The sequence below is a fragment of the Drosophila melanogaster genome, chromosome 2R, assembly GCF_000001215.4.
Source record: "Drosophila melanogaster chromosome 2R".
Taxonomy (NCBI): Eukaryota; Metazoa; Arthropoda; class Insecta; order Diptera; family Drosophilidae; genus Drosophila; species Drosophila melanogaster.
In genome coordinates, this window is record NT_033778.4 from 21073449 (window position 1) to 21091787 (window position 18339).

The 18339-nt window shown below is 41.1% G+C and overlaps 2 protein-coding genes across 8 annotated transcripts; one reads left to right on the top strand and one right to left on the bottom strand.

Moving 5' to 3' along the window:
* Positions 1 to 569: 569 nt before the first annotated feature.
* Treh (Trehalase) lies at positions 570 to 15497 on the top strand. 7 transcript variants are annotated; one of them, NM_166422.2, is made up of 7 exons: positions 570 to 664; positions 3205 to 3691; positions 11750 to 11939; positions 12000 to 13277; positions 13342 to 13964; positions 14333 to 14405; positions 14890 to 15497. In NM_166422.2, exons 2-5 carry the CDS (start codon positions 3642 to 3644, stop codon positions 13504 to 13506), a joined length of 1683 nt encoding a protein of 560 aa, NP_726024.1. In that variant the 5' UTR covers positions 570 to 664; positions 3205 to 3641; the 3' UTR covers positions 13507 to 13964; positions 14333 to 14405; positions 14890 to 15497. The 7 variants fall into 7 exon arrangements, with proteins under 7 accessions (NP_726024.1, NP_001261115.1, NP_524821.1 ...); NM_001274186.1 differs by lacking the exons at positions 570 to 664; positions 14890 to 15497 and adding exons at positions 2217 to 2262; positions 14490 to 14778 and having other exon boundaries at positions 14333 to 14410; NM_080082.3 differs by lacking the exons at positions 570 to 664; positions 14890 to 15497 and adding exons at positions 3005 to 3051; positions 14490 to 14778 and having other exon boundaries at positions 14333 to 14410.
* On the bottom strand, positions 14938 to 17556 carry Rbpn-5 (Rabaptin-5). Its single transcript, NM_137701.3, has 6 exons — positions 17424 to 17556; positions 16822 to 17363; positions 15982 to 16766; positions 15782 to 15917; positions 15607 to 15723; positions 14938 to 15543 (listed from the first exon to the last, which is right to left on the bottom strand). The coding sequence occupies exons 1-6, from the start codon at positions 17476 to 17478 to the stop codon at positions 15235 to 15237; spliced, it is 1944 nt and encodes a 647-aa protein (NP_611545.1). The 5' UTR covers positions 17479 to 17556; the 3' UTR covers positions 14938 to 15234.
* Positions 17557 to 18339: the final 783 nt, after the last annotated feature.

Sequence of the window (18339 nt, forward strand, 5' to 3'; positions counted from 1 at the left end):
AAAATCTATTAAATAATGAGCTATAAATTGGTTAAAAGAATTGGTTGATCTTAAAATAATGAATTTCTTGAGTATAAGAGACTTACTTCTATACTCTATGATGTTCCAATGCTTCTAAAATATATGATTAACTTTCATTTCAGCTAGGGTACATTCTATTCGATCAACTTGTGTTTCGCCTTCGTTTGCCGTTAGTAGTGTCGTCACTTATTTTGGCGTCATGTGCCGCTTTTATATTGTGCGGTCACATGGATATCCAAACCAGGGCATCAAAAGCTACTGTCAATGATTTCACCGCAAGGGTCCAAAATGGTTGATGCTGACATAATGTGCTAGACTCTAGACAACAATAATAATAAGATTACCCATTGGGTCATCATTTATTTATTGCGCTGCCGAAGTAGATTTAAAAAAGTATAGTTGCAGCATATGGTAGCATACTTTTGGGGTCACCCTCTAATTGAGTGCCAAATGGTAAGACTGTTTTTTTTTACCATGCTTTTTTATCCGTCCTGTGACGGAAGCGGGATTATCTTTCTTTACGTCACCACTGCTTATTTCTTGGCCTCTCAATGTCAGTCGGTTTTCTTTCGTCTCGCCGGTTGGTCGCACTTTTTTTTACATTTATATCGAAACAACGTGCATGCGCAGAAATCCCCACGAAGTAATATTGTCTAAAATAAACAAATTGTTATTTGTGTTCCCAGCTGCCGGTGGCCGTGCCAAATTGTCTTGTGATAAGAGTAGATCAATTGCTCACGCCGTGCAACTTGGTGTATTTATAACGGAGACAGCTGAACACACAGCCAAAAATATATAAACATACATACACACATACTGTGCACGACGACAGACGAGTAAACAAACAATGCACTGCTCAGGAAAGGACTTAATTTGTTCTTAACTGTGGCGTAGTACTAGATCATTTTACAAAGAGGTTACACTCGTGTTGTTTGGGTCAGTTCAGTAGAAGCATGGAAAATGGCTTCTTAAATATTTTTAAAGGCTCTAGGCGAAACATTGTTGTAGTTTGTTCTTTGTTTCGTTTGTTATGAGTCAGGCGTCTGAAGTTTAACCTTAATAAGTATAAAACGCATGCCGTCAAAATATTTCATCATTTATATCTAATCTTTCAGATAACTTTTCAACAGAATGCACTTTTCCCATTGACGAGCCCCCAAAAATTCTGCTCAGATAAACTGGCGAAACAAGTTTAATCTGTTTACACTTTCCCATTTAGTTTTATTGCTCAGTTTGCATAACACAGTGACCTCTGGAATGCTGGGCCATCAATTGCCATGCTTGCCATTCAATTAAGAGATATTTTCATTGGTGAAATACATTAACTCGATTCAATTAACATTTCCGCTGGCGGCTTTTGCGACATTTCCAGAGGCAAGTGTAAATCTGGTTGAGTTCACTCAATTGAATCCAATTGGGTCTTAGTACCAGCCTCCCGGATTTTCTCGAAAGTGTCAACAGCCAATTGAGATTTAAGTGGCCTAGGGCAATCAACTTCGCAGTAACCCGAGTCGAAAAGGACTCATTCTTAGCATGATGTTTTATAATAATTTACATTTTTAAAGTAGGTTATTTCATACCTAGACAGACGCTAAGCTGTTTATTATGGGTTAAGTATAAAGATCATATCGTAAACGAAAGGAAAAGTGCATAAAAGCGAGCAGAGATAGCGTCAGAATGACTTATCGCGTATACGCCCCGTTGAGCCACGTGAAAAATGTTTAGTTCTTATGAAATCGTTCAAAAGGCCCAAAGCAAATCAGCTGAAAGCATAAAAATAAACCAATATAAACATACCTATGTGTGTGTGCCTGACGAGCCCCCATACTTATGTACTTCGCTCACGCGCTAGTGTGCGTGTTAAACTTTTGTATGTCTGCGAAATGTTATAAACTGGTTTTCATGTTACTCTCTCGATCTAAAAACAGGCAAAGGGATAAGATACAAACGTGATTGAGTGTTTCTTCCGATTGATTCGACTTCGGAACCCTTTGATATTTAAATATAACTTTTGAATAATGCAACTGCCGCTCGATCGACAATGGAGTTGTTCTTCTTTCGATAAGTAATGCTTATCTTTTGTCTGGCTCTTGCTCTTTATATGTGTGTGTTCACGAGTGGTTGCCCAAAGGTCACCGACGAAGGTCGTTGGTATTTCGAGATGAAAACGTGCTGTTGTTTGGGAGAAACTTGGCAGTCTCTGTGGATAGAGTCTGTAGACTGGCATAATTTTCGGAACCGGTTTGTCTGGCAGAAAAAGGAGGCAGAAAGTTTTACCACTCACATATCCGATAATTGGCAAAGGCACCTTGGAACTGACACAAAATAATATGCGAAAAACATATCCATTAAACGAATCTATGTTACGTTCCTAAACATTTTGTTTTGCTCTGCCGCCGTTTTTACTGTCAACACGTCACATTTCAAATGCAACTGCAAATTGCATTAAGTGAATGAAAGAGAGGGGTGTGTTAAATAGGTGGCGGAGGGTGTAATGTCGTGGACAAAGTTCGCAAAACGAGGAAGTGTGCGTGAGCGGAAAGAGCAAGAGAACTAGAGAGAGAGACGAGAAGGATAGAGAAAATGTACCGGTTGACGCACATAGCACTCACACACATTCTAAAAACGATCTCTCCCAAAAATTATTGCCACTGTGTGCGTGTCTTTTATCACAACAAGAGAAACACGCGGTTCGCTCTCAAAAAGCACGTTCGCTAACAGCTCATTGTACACTGACAAAAATGATGGGATATTCACAATGTTAACCTTAAATTGAGATTGTAATTTTGCTAAACAAGTGTAAAACACAATATTTGATATTCGAACGGATATTTCATGTTTACGCTCACGCAAGTTATTTGAAGCAAAACATTTATACTAGATCTTCTATCTTAAAAACTAAGTACTTTTGGAGTTTATCATTAAAGAGACGACTCATCTGTCTTGGCAAATTCTATCAAAATATTTTTCGTTTATCAAAATTAAATTTGTAAGAAGGTGAATCAACTGGGTTTGATGAAAATGCTTAAAGTATGTTTCACTTGTTTTGAGTCCAAAACATTTTTTGTATATAAGCACTGCCAAAAATGCTTCATTAACTAGATGTGTTTTGGATTTTTGACATAAATCATTTGTTCTTTTATCTTAAATTTTCGGTCTGAATGTTTCTTTATCTGATTAAAGGATTTGATTTAGTGGACCTTGATGCGACAGTTATCCTGCCAGCGTATATCTCGCCGATATAGGTGTATATTACAATCCGGTCGCTTTTTGCGCTGCTGTTATCCAAGTTTCTGATGTGAGCAGCAGAGCTGAAAAGCGCGAAATTCGCTGAGCGAAAACTATTTAACAACCGTAAGTTGCACGGTCGTGATTAGTCTCGTGGCGCTGCTCGAAGGCAAAAGAAGCAACCAGGCGTTACGGTGGATCGAAATTCGAATAATAATACGGCAGTGATCAAATCGAGTGATAAATGCAAACAACGCATATTGACGTGATAAACAAGTGGCAAGAATAAACAAAACATTTTGGTCAAATTGAAATCTTCGCTTCGCGCCCGCAACCTTGCGAGAATCTCAACATATTTTGCGACATCAGGAAACAACAGTCTTTGTCGCAATATGGCCTCTCCAGCGAATCCATCGAGCAATCACAAAATGAACGGAAATGGGTGAGTTTGCCTAAACAAATGTGCACATAGTTCTGATCGATTGTGTTGCATAATTCTGCAAATTGTTCACCATGCACTTGCCAACTTTAGACATCTGTTGTCTAGCTACCCGCTTTCACTTTTCTGCCCGCCGCATATCTGGCAAATGTCTCGCCAAAGTGCCAAAAGACCGTATGTATGTATGTATGTACATATAGCCGCATATAGTGAATAGTTTTAATTTAGACCAACGCTACTTGGCCATTCGGTGCCAATGCCACTCGATTTTGTTTTCTTTTCTCTTCTCACGCACGCTTACGTTTGCAAATCTGCCGGCGAGCCAAAATATCATTTGTTTTTTATCTTCAGTGTTCTTCTGCAATTAGCATTAGCATTTTTATTTTCGGGTTTTCCTCCAAAAGATCACATAGAAAAATGTTTTGTCGTCTATCATTTTTCGCGAGGAAACACCACCAAAAATGATGACATCTTTGCCAATATTAAAGTACTCCTCTTAAAATGTCTTTTATAACACACAAAGAATATTTTATCCCAACCAGCAAGTATCCGGTTTGGAATTAAAGATTTAAAAAAATACGCCTATCACAAATGAATAAGATTACTTACTCTTGCCTTAACTTTGTAACAACAATAAAACCATATAAATACAAAATATTTCTTTTAATGATATAAATTTGTGCCTAAAATTCAGGACTTTAAATTAAAAAATTTTGCACTAAATAAAATGTAGGCGGATATAAAGTGTAATACAATTCAAGCTCTTTTATCTAATATATCTGACTGTGTGAAAACTTTTCCATAAATACATTTGTATAATATAAGGGTATACGAACTCCGTCATTAGCACCTTCGTTAATTTTGCTTTTGTTTTGCTTTACTTCTGTGTTCACAAGTGTCGCCGTTCGATAAGAGTGAAAATGTTATCCCATCGTTACAATCAAGTTTCCACAATCCAAACTATTCATAAAACTGAGAAATATGCAGAAAAATAGGGATAATATTGAATATGTTTCGTGTCACAATTGTAATAATATCCATAGGCATTTGCAATGTCATTACAAGCAAAATACATTAATTAGTAGACCGAGTAGTTAAGCACGTGTCGCCACATAGTCACATACGACCTTGTTTCGGAGCACCTTTGGAATTTCAGTGCGGAGAAATGCAATAGCTAAATACACTTGGAGAAACGCGACTAAAGTACAAATTGTGCGATCTCAAGGACACATCTAACCGTCGGTAAAAGAATACCCACTGTTATAGTGTGTTATCAGTTACCCACGCTGGCTTATCAATCAAAACAACGAGCCCCTCCTTCGATTGCCCTTATCGCGTATTGAATTTCATAGCTTACTTTTGGGGGAATCAAAAACTGTAGCCTACTTTTAAGTTCGTTTTGCTCAACAAAGAACTTTTCGTGTAAGTATCGTATACGTGATTTTTTATGTAGAATGTGTGTATAGTTAGCAAATATTACTGGTAACAGATCAAATATAGAAGAGAAAACTTGAAATGAATGTTTTTAAATTTATTACTTAGCTGTTCTTTTTATATGATCTTATGCTAAACATCGATTTACAAAAAAATATCTCAATTTGTTATATGGACTTGCAAGTTACTGAAAAATGTATTATAATTTATTATCTATTAAATGTCACTACCCATCCACTTAAGTTACTGTAATCATTTTTGTTGTTTTGACAAATAAATTCCAGTTAAATAGGAAAAAACTAAGCCCTGATTTACTTGCACTCATTTGCAATTAGTTCAGACTCAGTGTGATGGCTTGTCTATTATAGAGACTCCTATAAATAATAATCAGTTCTAGAAATTATTTATATTTATGTTCGTAAAAAACCACAACGATTTAGATTATTTAAATGTAAAAGCTATTAATATTAACAGTTTGCGTTCTCCTGACCAGTCATAAGCGAAGCAAATGTAACTGACATTTGTTACCGTTTATTGTTTGTCACGAACTCAGTTAGATTCACTTCTCTGTTTCAGAGCTGATTTGCGATTGGTCGTTGCTTGGCGGTGTGTCCATGTCGTATACGTAATGTGAAACGGATTAGCTCGTTAAGATCAGATTGGAACCAGCTGTTGAGCAGAAACGGCAGTCACGTTTATAGCTCTCTAGCCCAGCTAGATCGCAAATTAATCCATTATCAGTCACTTTTCTTATCAGCCCAGACAACAACAGACCAACTGACATCGCATCAATTGAGACAGATCCTCCCCCTGTTGAACGATTTCATTATTTCTGAACTTAGTACACACTCAGCTTGTCATGCATATCACCAAGTGTCTATTCAGATTTTCCCACTCCCGGGCGCTCCATTGGGCTTCGCAGAAACTAAATCAGTATGCGATTAGGAGGTGCATCAGTCACCGAAGGCTCAGGTGAGGCGAGATAGTCTGACACTGATAAAGGGCCCGTCCTGCTATGGCACGTTCGTTTTAGCCAGATAGAGCGATAGACGGCGAGCCTTCTGAATCACCTGATGCTGTCTCATCCCCAGAAACTACTCACACTGCACAAAAGTCAGACTTTTCAAGAACAATTTCGATATTACACTCATTCCTTTGCATTGATTTTAAATAATACGTCATTTCCATAATACGACGTTTTGAATAAGTGGACTCATTTGACCGGAAATGGGAAATATACTCACTTCATACTTTTAATAATAATGCGTTCATTCAAGTAGTAACCAACGTCAAGTTCTAATTACGAGAACATATCTTCTTTTGCAATTGAGTCCAATCCAACTCATACGAACTTGAATTCATTATAAAATACGCTGTGATGTATGTAAAAAAATAAATTAGTAATGACTACACTACTACAAATTCTTTCATTGTAAATGTTTTAATTTACAATTCCTTAAATATGAATAAATTTTCTAAACAAAACTAGTTTTAGATAACATAGTATTTATTTGCTTTAGAGCCAATTTCCTGCCTATCTCAATAATGAATAATCTTTCTTCCAAATCAAAAATTATTTATAATCGTTTTTGGCAACAATCATAAGTTAGTGAGGGTCTTAAATACCACGTCAATTCATTTCAGGGTGATTCTATCTTATCGCCCTATTTTCGAGATTTCAGAAGAGCGAGGCTTTAGAAAATCAGGCTAAAGTATTTACGGTTTCCTTTTCACCACGGCAAAATGAACAAAATTTTCCATATTGGAATATAATGAGACCCTAGTGCTTCGCCAATTGTATAATTCTCTCTACTGCCCAATAATTTTCTCAATCAATCAATGCAAATGTGACAGAGTTTACGCATCAATAAATCTTATTTATTTGCGTTCTCAACTAAAAAGGCAAACAGAAAACACGATTTTAGCCAATTTTCAGCTGTGCTTCAGCTTCTTTCCCCCAAAGGGAACACTTGGTAACTCTGTTCCGGGCGGATCTTTGCGAAAATCTTATTTAAATTTAAATCTCCGGCACTTGGATCGAGGCAGTCGGATCGTTGCCTTCAAACGATCAACATCGCAGGGGCTTTATGGCGATAAAGCAGCGCTTTTGATTAGGAACGAGAGTGTATATAGTCCGCGTTCACATCTATATACATATAGTAATCTGGTGCACAAAACAATACAGATAGTGAGCGAGTTATAAAAACTCGTAGTCAGCTCAGCAAATTGCCAATAATAAAAGTGAGTGAAATGCGAAAACAAACTACAAATTAATTTGAAACTGAAAAAGTACCTTTACAAGTAATTGTAATTTGGTTTGTAACTCTCGACTGAAAAATACAACGCGAGCTGAATATACAAAAGCAATTAAATTATAATTTTCAATACAAATTGCTGTGGTTGCTGTCGTTTTCCCTCATATCTGCTGATATTTTCCCTGAGCTTTTTTTATCGCGTTGAAAACGTGAATTCTCGTTATTTTTACCACAGATCAGCGACTTGCGGTGTCAGTGATCTGTGGTCCCTGGGTATTTAGAATTTAAATGGACTTGCGGACAGAAATCCCACACCGAATAGTATATAAACTGCTGTCTAGTGTCAACGCTTCAAGTCTCGTTTTTGCACTGCCAAAAACCACTTTTTTTTTTATTCCAATATGAATTGCAGCTAATTTGAACTGTGAATTTCATTAGGAATCGAGTGAATAGCTGAAAGTAGCTGATCCAGCCCGACTGGAAGATGTACACTTTCTGTTGCTAAACCTATTTAATCTTATCAATATCAATATCAATTTCATTATATTCTTTCTAAGAAAGTTTCTAAGTTCTTTCTATATGTGCACTTCAAGCTGCTGACTTCAACGAGGCAATCAGTTTTTTTTTTTTATCAGTATCCCTGAACTTGTCCAAAAACAAGTTAAGTGCACTTAACTATATAGAGGTGAAATGATTCTTAAAACTGAAGAGCCTTGAATGCCGCTGTATTTCAAGTGAAATTCCATCAGAAGATTACTTCAAGATCTATTTTCAATATCAATGCAATAAACAATGCCCATGATAACGAATATTTGAGTTATCTTCGAGATTAAGTTCAATGCTTTCCAGTTTTATGAGCAATCGATAAACCTTTATTGTCCACTTGAAGATTGAAGATTAAGGCTCCAGTGGTTCATAATGTTACTAGGTCAAATTTTCCCCTTTATTTAATTAAGATTAAAACGCAGTACTTAAGCCACTCAATATGAATCCTTGTATTGCAAATCATTTTATTTAATTTGTTTAACTTAATTACTAATTATTTCCCTCACGCATGAACGTTTCGTTTGCAGCTAACTGCAAACCTTTTTACGATTCAATAACCTTTCGAAGGCCTTTCGATCGGCATTTGAACGGCTAATCAAAGCAAAAACGCACAGTATCTAAAACAAGTTAATTCAACCTGATGCAAGTTAATTCTTAATGACATTACCTGTTTTTGTGTGTCTTGTGTGTTTCTTCGTTTTCCTCGCGGACTTTTCAACATGTCATTCCAAACCCATCAGGCATTTGTTAGAATTTTCGACTAAGCCAACAAACCGTGCTTTATAATGGCTAGTTGAGTGATTAAATTAATCGGCAATTATACGAACGCGTTGAATGGCCCACATAACGATTAAAATCGTCCTTGAATGATTTTGGCAAAGTTTTGTTTTTCAAGCCCAGTTCAAAGATCTGAATTAACTGACTTTTGGCTATTGTATTCAAACAAAAACGTCATGCGAGGCACTTATCACTGCCATCGATGACGACAATGAAATTTTATAATACACATCTATATAAACAAATCATAAAGTCACTGGCAAACATAATAGCCCAACTAAATGGTGAGAGTGCGAATAAGCATTCAGAAAAGTTAATGATTTCGTTCACGCACCTTAAATTGTTGTTTAAACAATAGTTGCTTCATGATCGGGCTGCATTTTTATGATTTATATGGAATTTAAGACGGAATTGTGTGATTTTTGAGTAATGCGGAATCGGAAGTCCACGTAGGGGGGAATTCAAAATTCGAAAAGTTGTTAATACAATAATGTTTTCCAATGCCTGACACGTAGGGCCAGCTGTAGCGCCTGCTATTTGTCATCCATGGTTATCTGAAATGTTTTTCGAAAAGAGCCATAAATCAAATATTGGTTGAGTACGCCGAGCGGAACAAGAAAGTAAATATCTACAAAAAACTCAATGGAGTGTGTCTGGAAGTGTAGTAAGTGTTATAAGTCTATGATCCCAACTTGCAAATGCCGAATATGACTTCGCTAATGGAATCATAAATACTAACCACTTGTGACGTATGTATTAGATCAATGATTTAGTTGCACCTGCTAGTTGCTGTCGTCACAGAAAGATTGAAACAATGAACTTCTCTCTTTGTGGTTCTCATTACCGTGCGGCTCAATTTAAATTGCACAATTGTTTCGCCTATTTGAGTTCCCTTTGTTTTCTGATGCCCCATAGGGTTATATCATCGTAGTGCGATAATTCATCATACACTTAATGTTCCATAAAATACATTTGTACATTTCGTGTGCAATATGGTGGCCTTAGCCGTTCGAGTTTGAGTTCTACTGGCTTCCGATAATGGCTCTCCAAGCTGCGCTTAAGTTTTCCAATCCCATCACATAATCCCCTTTTTGCGACTCAAATTTCCAAATATGACGTATCTGTATATCCATACATTCGTTAATCTCTCGAAAGCAATCCTTATTCAGCGAATCAGTTCAATGAAGACTCGTTATGTCGGTCCACAGAGTGGCATTCGTGCAAAACGTCGCAATTCCGGTCCAGAATTTGGGGCCAGACGACACACGTGTCACTAACACACAACCCACTCTAATTATAGACTTGAAAATGTATCAGCTTGATTAGTTTGGATATAAATAAAATGTCAGGCGAATGTCACCATTCTTCGGTGACCTCAAATCGGGTACAGCGCGATTAAACCGCACTGCAATGCAAATCGCTCAGATATCGGGCTATACTCATTAAATTTCTGGATAACTGGTTAGTTTCCAATTCCAAAAAAAAGTTTCCACACTTGCCATCGTAAGTGGAGCATTACCTATTAGCATTTAAACTAGGCCTAAAATCCCCGAAAATTACTTCTTATCAGTAAGTACAGTGGGACCTTGCTCAGGCAAATATCTATATGGTAACTATAGATGATCAAAAGTTGCGGGTGCCGCTTTAAATAGGTGTTATAGTTATGAATATATATTCAAAGGTCCTAAACCATGAATATTCAAACATCAGTTAACGATATGCAAATGATGGGTGTGCCAAAAACCCAGTCGAATGCCCCTTGCCACCGGGCAACTGTGTAATTACCAAGGCACTTAGAACCGAAACCGATACCAATATGCCGATTGAGCAGGTAATGAATGGCTGACTTATAAATATATATATGTATATATGTGTTCACGAGACTTGAAGCAGGTGAACCCGACAATTACGTTTGGGGCCACTTTGACGTTTTTAAAAATAGACCGAACGCGCCCCCAAAGCGCAACCGTCGATCGATCGAGCGATCCGAGCAAGCAACCCCACTCAACCCCACTAAACCCCACCCATCGCCACAGCGGCGGATCCGATGACTTGGATCCAAGAAATCATCGCCTTGTCCCCCGCCCGAAGATCGCTCGTTCAGCCGATCGCTGGTCGTCGTAGTCGCACTCTCCGTCGCATTCGTAGATTAAATTAGTTTTATAAAAATGGAATCGAGCGGAACAGTTAGAAGTATTCTTGCGCTGACTGGCGCTGGTTGTGCTTGTGTTGTTCAGTTTGAGTTCTGGGATCGCGAGCATATCCTGTGCGCCAAAGGATATACAGCATATATCAGGATATATCAGCAGCCTCAGCAACGTATTTCGTATTTTCATTCACGCAGATTGAAAGTTCGTTGCTTTATTAGCCGCGTGAATTGTCCAGTGAAAGTATGTTCAAGCTACCGACCATCAGCCTGCTCCTCGTGAGCTGGAGTTGCCTGGTGGCCTTGTCCCAGGCCAAGACCTACAGCCTGCCCGATCTCACCACCGACTATAACAATGCCATTCCCGTCGACGAGGAGGAGGCACAGGATCCGTTCGCCAGCTGGTAAGTTCACCGCAAGACTTCCGGACTCTGGTGGCCACCAATCGTCGCATCGTCGAGACTGTGAGGCAGCACCAGGTTTTCAGCTTGAGTGCTTTCCTTTCACACGGCACCATAAACGTGACGTGTTGGTTGTTCGTCGTGCATTAGCTTTAGCCGTATCTGATCGGCAGATACGATTCATCGATGCTTTGGACAGGTGTTCAGCTAAGCATCACCACCTGGATACGGATACTCGTGCTGGCGCGCTTTTATATCCATTTAACTCGAGAATTATTTGCACTAATTAGTGCCGTCGTTGTTCGTGTGTGTGTGTGTTTACTGTATGGGAATGGGAATAAGCCGCTTTTATGCTCTGGCTTACGTAAGTCTCATCCGGGATTTTTTCGGCTCAGGCTGGGCAAATAAATTTAAATTCACTTATAATGAAATTAATTTTCAAAAGAGATAAATGAGCTATAGATACTTCCTGTTTTTATATATAATTTTGTTTATTTTCCAGTAAAATCTACTGCGAGGGCAATCTGCTGCACACCATCCAAACGGCAGTGCCCAAACTATTTGCGGATTCGAAAACGTTTGTGGACATGAAGCTGAACAATTCGCCCGACAAGACCCTCGAGGACTTTAATGCCATGATGGAGGCCAAGAATCAGACGCCAAGCAGTGAGGATCTCAAGCAGTTTGTCGATGTGAGTACAAAAGGCAGCCAATCTCTGTCAGAAACTGAACGGTGGTCAACCATTTTGCAGAAGTACTTCAGTGCACCGGGCACCGAGCTTGAGAAATGGACGCCCACCGACTGGAAGGAGAATCCCAGTTTCCTCGACCTGATCTCCGACCCAGATCTGAAGCAATGGGGCGTCGAGCTGAATAGCATTTGGAAGGACTTGGGACGCAAAATGAAGGACGAGGTGTCAAAGAATCCCGAATACTACTCAATCATTCCCGTGCCAAATCCAGTGATCGTGCCCGGCGGTCGTTTCATTGAGTTCTACTACTGGGACTCCTACTGGATCATCCGTGGACTTCTCTACAGCCAGATGTTTGACACCGCGCGCGGCATGATTGAGAACTTCTTTTCCATTGTCAATCGGTTCGGTTTTATTCCAAACGGCGGTCGAGTCTACTACCACGGTCGCTCCCAGCCGCCACTTCTAACCGGTATGGTCAAGTCGTACGTGGACTTCACCAACGATGACAAGTTCGCCATCGATGCCCTGGACACGCTGGAGCACGAGTTCGAGTTCTTTGTGAACAACCACAATGTCACGGTGAAGAATCACAGCCTGTGTGTGTACCGCGATTCGTCGTCCGGACCGCGACCAGAATCCTACCGAGAGGATGTGGAGACCGGCGAGGAGTTCCCCACGGATGAGGCCAAGGAACTGCATTACAGTGAACTCAAGGCAGGCGCCGAATCGGGCATGGACTTTAGCTCGCGCTGGTTCATCTCACCGACTGGAACCAATGATGGCAACCGGAGCGCTCTGAGCACCACCTCCATTGTGCCCGTCGACCTGAATGCCTATCTCTACTGGAACGCCAAGTTGATTGCCGAGTTCCATTCCAAAGCGGGCAACACCAAAAAGGTCACCGAATACGAGACCAAGGCCGAGAAACTCCTTCTGGGTATCCAAGAAGTTTTGTGGAACGAGGAGGCCGGTGTCTGGTTGGACTACGATATGATTAACCAGAAGCCTCGCGATTACTACACGCCCACCAATCTATCTCCACTGTGGGTGAAGGCCTTCAACATTTCGGAGTCCGAAAAGATATCGGCTTCGGTTATGGCCTACATTGAGAGGAACAAGCTGGACAGCTTCCCTGGCGGAGTTCCCAACACGCTGAGCTACACCGGAGAACAGTGGGATGCCCCCAATGTGTGGGCACCGATGCAGTACATCCTGGTCGAGGGCCTAAACAACCTGAACACTCCCGAGGCCAAGAATATGTCACTGAAGTGGGCCACCAGGTGGGTGAAGACAAACTTTGCGGCGTTTAGCAAGGACAGGCACATGTACGAGAAGGTGAGTGTAGAGTTTACTTTGATCATATTAATCATAGTAATAATGATTGACTAAATCCCAATAGTACAACGCCGATGAGTTCGGAGTTGGAGGCGGCGGTGGCGAGTACGAGGTACAGACTGGATTCGGTTGGTCCAACGGTGTGATCATCGAGTGGCTGAGCAAGCACGGGCGCGACATTTCCATTGGATCCGGTTGTGGCTGCCTAGCAGGTGAAAAGCGGCAGTAGAAAGAATCTGTAGCCAGGCCAGAACGCAATCCATCAGACATCATTGTCAGCATCATCACAGGCTCGAAGCCAAAGCTTATTCAAAAAATTGTATTTAGATATTTGTATATTATTAAGGCTCCAATCAGAAGCGCTCATCAACTGCTCATCCTTAGGCTAAGAAAATGCTGTCTCTCTCGCTCTGCGCAATCTTTATACCTTTAAAAGCCGCTGTCTATAACCAATATCTGTACCGCGAACCATCGACATCTCGAGCCAAGCACCACGAACCACAGCACCACAGTTACAGCACCGCCAGGAATCAAGATCTGAAGTCCGCCATCCGTCGAGCATCTGTGTACTGTCTGTTGTCCATGTAGTAAACCACGTCCAGTCCACGTTTGCACACTCGTGTGACTTGTCCAAATTCAAGAAATAAGAACGCAAAGAACGCTATCTATCAAGTTGAGGATTCACGAGTAAGTGTCCAATTGGATCATTCTATGTGGTTGATTTGTGTTTGTGAATGTCAAGGCAATGTTTAGTGTAACCACCACCAAGCACCAGATCCAGAGCACACTACCCCATAACACCTAAAACAGACTGATCCATGGTATATGTACCCTTATAGACTAAATGGCGGCTATAGAAAGCTAACCACATATTCAATCCTGGCTTGACTTGCATGCATAAAAACGAGCTTCCAGGAAACTGCTCAAATAACCCTAACTAACCCTTCTAAAAGTGTACATATGAAATGAAATTTGGGGCAGCAGTTTCCTACGCCTTTGATTTACACACTGCCATCAATTCTTACTGATCTGTGTCTTCTACTCTTCCAATCCAGGTAATCGTATGATGGGCATCGTGGGCGTGGCAGCTGTCACTATAGTTGCTCTGATAGCAGGTCGTGTTCTATGGTGAGGTAAGCGAAATCGAATTGAAATCTAGCTATCTCCCGGCGACGGGCTAATTGGGTAATCATTTTTCTATCTCTTCCGCAGACAATGTGTGCCAAAACAAGACGTAATTGCTACTCAAGTAGTGTGATTCCCCCCTCCGTGTTTGTGCGTGTGTTGTGAAGTCTGTAGTTGCTAACGTTTTTCGTTGAGTGCGGAGATTGCAGTATTAGTTTATCATTATTTGGTAGTTGAAGTGAGAGTTGTATATACTGAATTTATATGGGCATGCCCGAAATTGTTATTACGTTTTAATATTTAGCAAATACCTATACCAATCCTAGCTCCTCGCAACCAAATGAAGACACAAATACAATTGTTAACAATAATTTACAAACTCTTTTCTTAGCATTTTTAAATAAACAAGAACACAAACTTTATGTTGCATGGCTCGCCTTTGAATTAAACAACTCAATTCATTACTTTGATATCAACTCTATTGCAGGCAAAGTTGGTTCAAGTAGAGATGTGCGGCGACAAACAACAAAAATTTAATTGTTTTTAATTTGTATATTTGCTTTGAGTTAAATTCAGTTACGAAAACTTACCTACGACGAAAGCTAACATAGACAACTCATCGCTTACGTTATGTATAGGGCCAAAATAATGGAACAACAAAATCGGAAATAGACATTGGCAAATGGAAATGGGCATTGGAAAGGTTTGACCTCGGATCGTAATCGTAGTATCGGAGCACAGAAATAGAGCAATAGAGTTCAAGGAGATACCAACTAATCGTAATCGTACTTCACACATAATACACAATCACTTGGGCTTGGAGCCCAAACGCCTAGTTGGACTGCTGCTGCTGCTGCTGGCCTTGCTGCTGCTGCGGCGGCTGTCCCTGACTGAAGTAGGGTGCGGTGTTTGGCGTGAGCAGCGTGTGACAGATATCACAGACTCGGGCCACTCGCTTCCGTGGTCCAGATGGCACCGTTTTCGTTAGACACTTATCGCAGTAGATGTGGCCGCAGTGCCGGCAATGGATCTTGCGCACCATGACCGTGAAGTAGGCATTGCACGTGGGACAGTTGTTCACATCGTCATCGTCCTGCCAACGCACCTCCGTGTCGGCATGCCGCAGCTCCTCCAGCGACATCTGTGGCACAACACAATGTAATTAATTAAGTGAATAAACCATATATTTTTATATCTCACTCACCTGAAGCGTTTGAGATAGTTTGACAAAGTCCTTTTGAACAGTCTCCATGGTGGAGAGTTCCTCCTGTAGTGTTTTTATCTTCGTCTTGTAGTCTGCATTTGTTTTGGCGTACTTTTCCTGTAATGTGATCTGGTTAGCGAAGAATCAAGTGTGACAACAAAATATGATAGCTTACATTGGCCTCTTGCAGCTCAATGATCTCCACGCGACACTCGGAGAGCTGCTTGTTCAGCTCAGCCTCTTTGCGCTCCAGTTGGGTTTTGGTAGTCTCGTACGCTTGTACCGTGACCAAGTGTTCCGTCACCCGATCCCTGAAAATTCATTTAAAACGTGGGCCAAAGTGAACACCACCATAGACAAGAGGTTGTAACTTACTGCAGTGACTTAATATCTAGTTGCATTTTGCGCTTGTAGGCCCGCCTTTCATTGTTGCTCTCCTCCAGCTGGGCCCGCAAGATCTGAATCTCATCTTCAGTGCTGGTGCACTTCTGTCGCTCGTATTCGCTGCTGACGCGTGCTTGGATTAGCTCGCTTTGCTGTCGCAGTATCAGCTCCTGGAGCTCGACGACCGTGTTGGGCAGATTGATATATTGGTTGTCGATCTCCTCGGACGTGGCCAGATAGCGACCGGACAGAAAGTCGTTGTCCGCCTGCAACGTCTCCAGTTGCTTGTTGACCCGCTCTCGGTCGTCGGAGACGCGCTGGATCTGCTTAATAACCTCGTCCTTGGTCTCGAGAAACTTTTGCTGCATGTCCAGCAGTCGCTGCTCGTTGGTTTTGGCCTGGTCACGCAGGCTTTGTACTTCGCTTTTGTGGGCCTCCCGCTTTTCTTGCCACTGGTCCTCCAGATCCTTGCGCAATGCCGCCTCCTTAACCAGTGTCTCCCGGGATTCCACCAGCTGCTTTTGCAGCAGATCCACCTGTTTCTGCTGTTTGTTTATATGGGCACCCAGCTCTTCGGTCTTCTTTTCTGCCAAGCTGCACGACTCGCAGGCGCTCTCGGCGACGTCCATGGACGTGGACTTGTGCAGGGCGGATTCATCGGACGCCGACTTGGCCTGCAGTTGCTCGTCCTGTTCGCGCAGCTTCACTTTTAGTGCCTTCATCTCCTCCTGAAGCTGCTCGACAATTGAGTGCATCATCTCCGCCTCCTCAGGAGCCTGCAATATAAGCTCAGTTAATTTGATAGTTGAAAGATTAGTCCCGAAAACATACGTATTGCTTGCCATTGCCCTTGCTCGATGCCCGGGTGTCCTCGTCCTGCTGAAAGCTGCTGTTCAGGGAGTCGGTGCCCAGTTTACGCACAGAGCCTAGTGTCTTCTTGACCTGATTGAGCACCTGCGGCGCTATACCGCCAGATGACTCGGCCTGCGGTTGTTGAGCCATCGTCTGCTGTTGAATCTGCTGGTACTTGCCCAGCTCCAGCCTGAGCCGTTCCACCTCGCCTTTGTAGTGCGCGGTCTCCTCGATAGTGTCCTGCACCAGCTGCTGCAGCGAGGAGATCTCCTCCTGCGCCTTGAGGTCCCTCAGCTGCAGCTCGTTCTGCGACTTAAGGTCCGCCACCATTAGGTGTGTCTTCAGCTCGTCCAGCTCCGCCTGCAGCTGCCGTCGCTCCTGCTGGCTCTGGCTGACCTCCGCCTCCTTCTGGATGTACAGCTCCCGCATCTTCGCCCGCTGCGTGTTGAACTCGTTCTGCATTTTGCGCATCTCGTTCTGCAGGTGACTGAGTTTGTGCTGGCTGGTCGCGTCATCCTCACCTGCCGTTGGAGTTATGGGTTAGTTATCGGCTGTTCAGGCTTCCTGTGGTGCTGCCTTACCATTGGGCAGGTCCGTGGGTTCCCTGGCCTCTGACCGGGTCTCGTTTTCTTCCATTTTCTATATTGTGTGATGGCCAATTTATTAGTTTATATGTACATATGTGAGCGCACCAATTAGAACATATACATTTGAGCGATTTTCAACACTGCTCTTGGTGTTACCATATTTGAATAATACCGATAGTTAATACTTTAGTATTGCTTGGCAGTGCCGTTAAAAAAGGTTTTCAAAATCTAACTTTATTGAGCTTGATAAACATCTTTTGGGATTAAGTTTTCTATAGAAGTATAGAAAGTTTAAAATATTTACTTACAGATACTTGGTAAAATAGTTTTAATAATTTCCCTTCGCCAATTTGCAAATGTATTCTTATTTTATGTCCTTTTAATGTGTCCTTTTTAAGAACCCGTTTTATTAAGTTAAAAGTCGGAATCCTTTAAAATCACTCCTTTGTCCTTTTATATCTTAGTCTAAAATCTAAATCTAGATATTCCTCGAATTTTTTGTTATCATCAGCCATCAGGAACTATAAATAGAAAAAGAAAACAAATGGGTAAGGAATATAAATAAACAATACCATATAATTTAAATTTGTATAATGTTTATAATTGCATCTTAATCGTTCTTAATTATTTAGGATTTTCTTAAGCATTTCCTAGAAAGTGTTTCAACATTTGTGTGTAAGCCAAATGACAACGGCAGAATATATTAGACACAATTCTATGAAAAGGTAAATGACTGCCGATCATGAATGACTAATACCGTCAGTTCTTTTAATTTTATGCAAATTATTAAGCGCCAGAAACGCGAGAAAACGCTAAGAGCTGATAAATTATGAGAGGAAAATGAATACTTCAATAATGCCTAGCTAATGAGAAAACATATTTAAATATAACAATATAGCAAACTATTTGA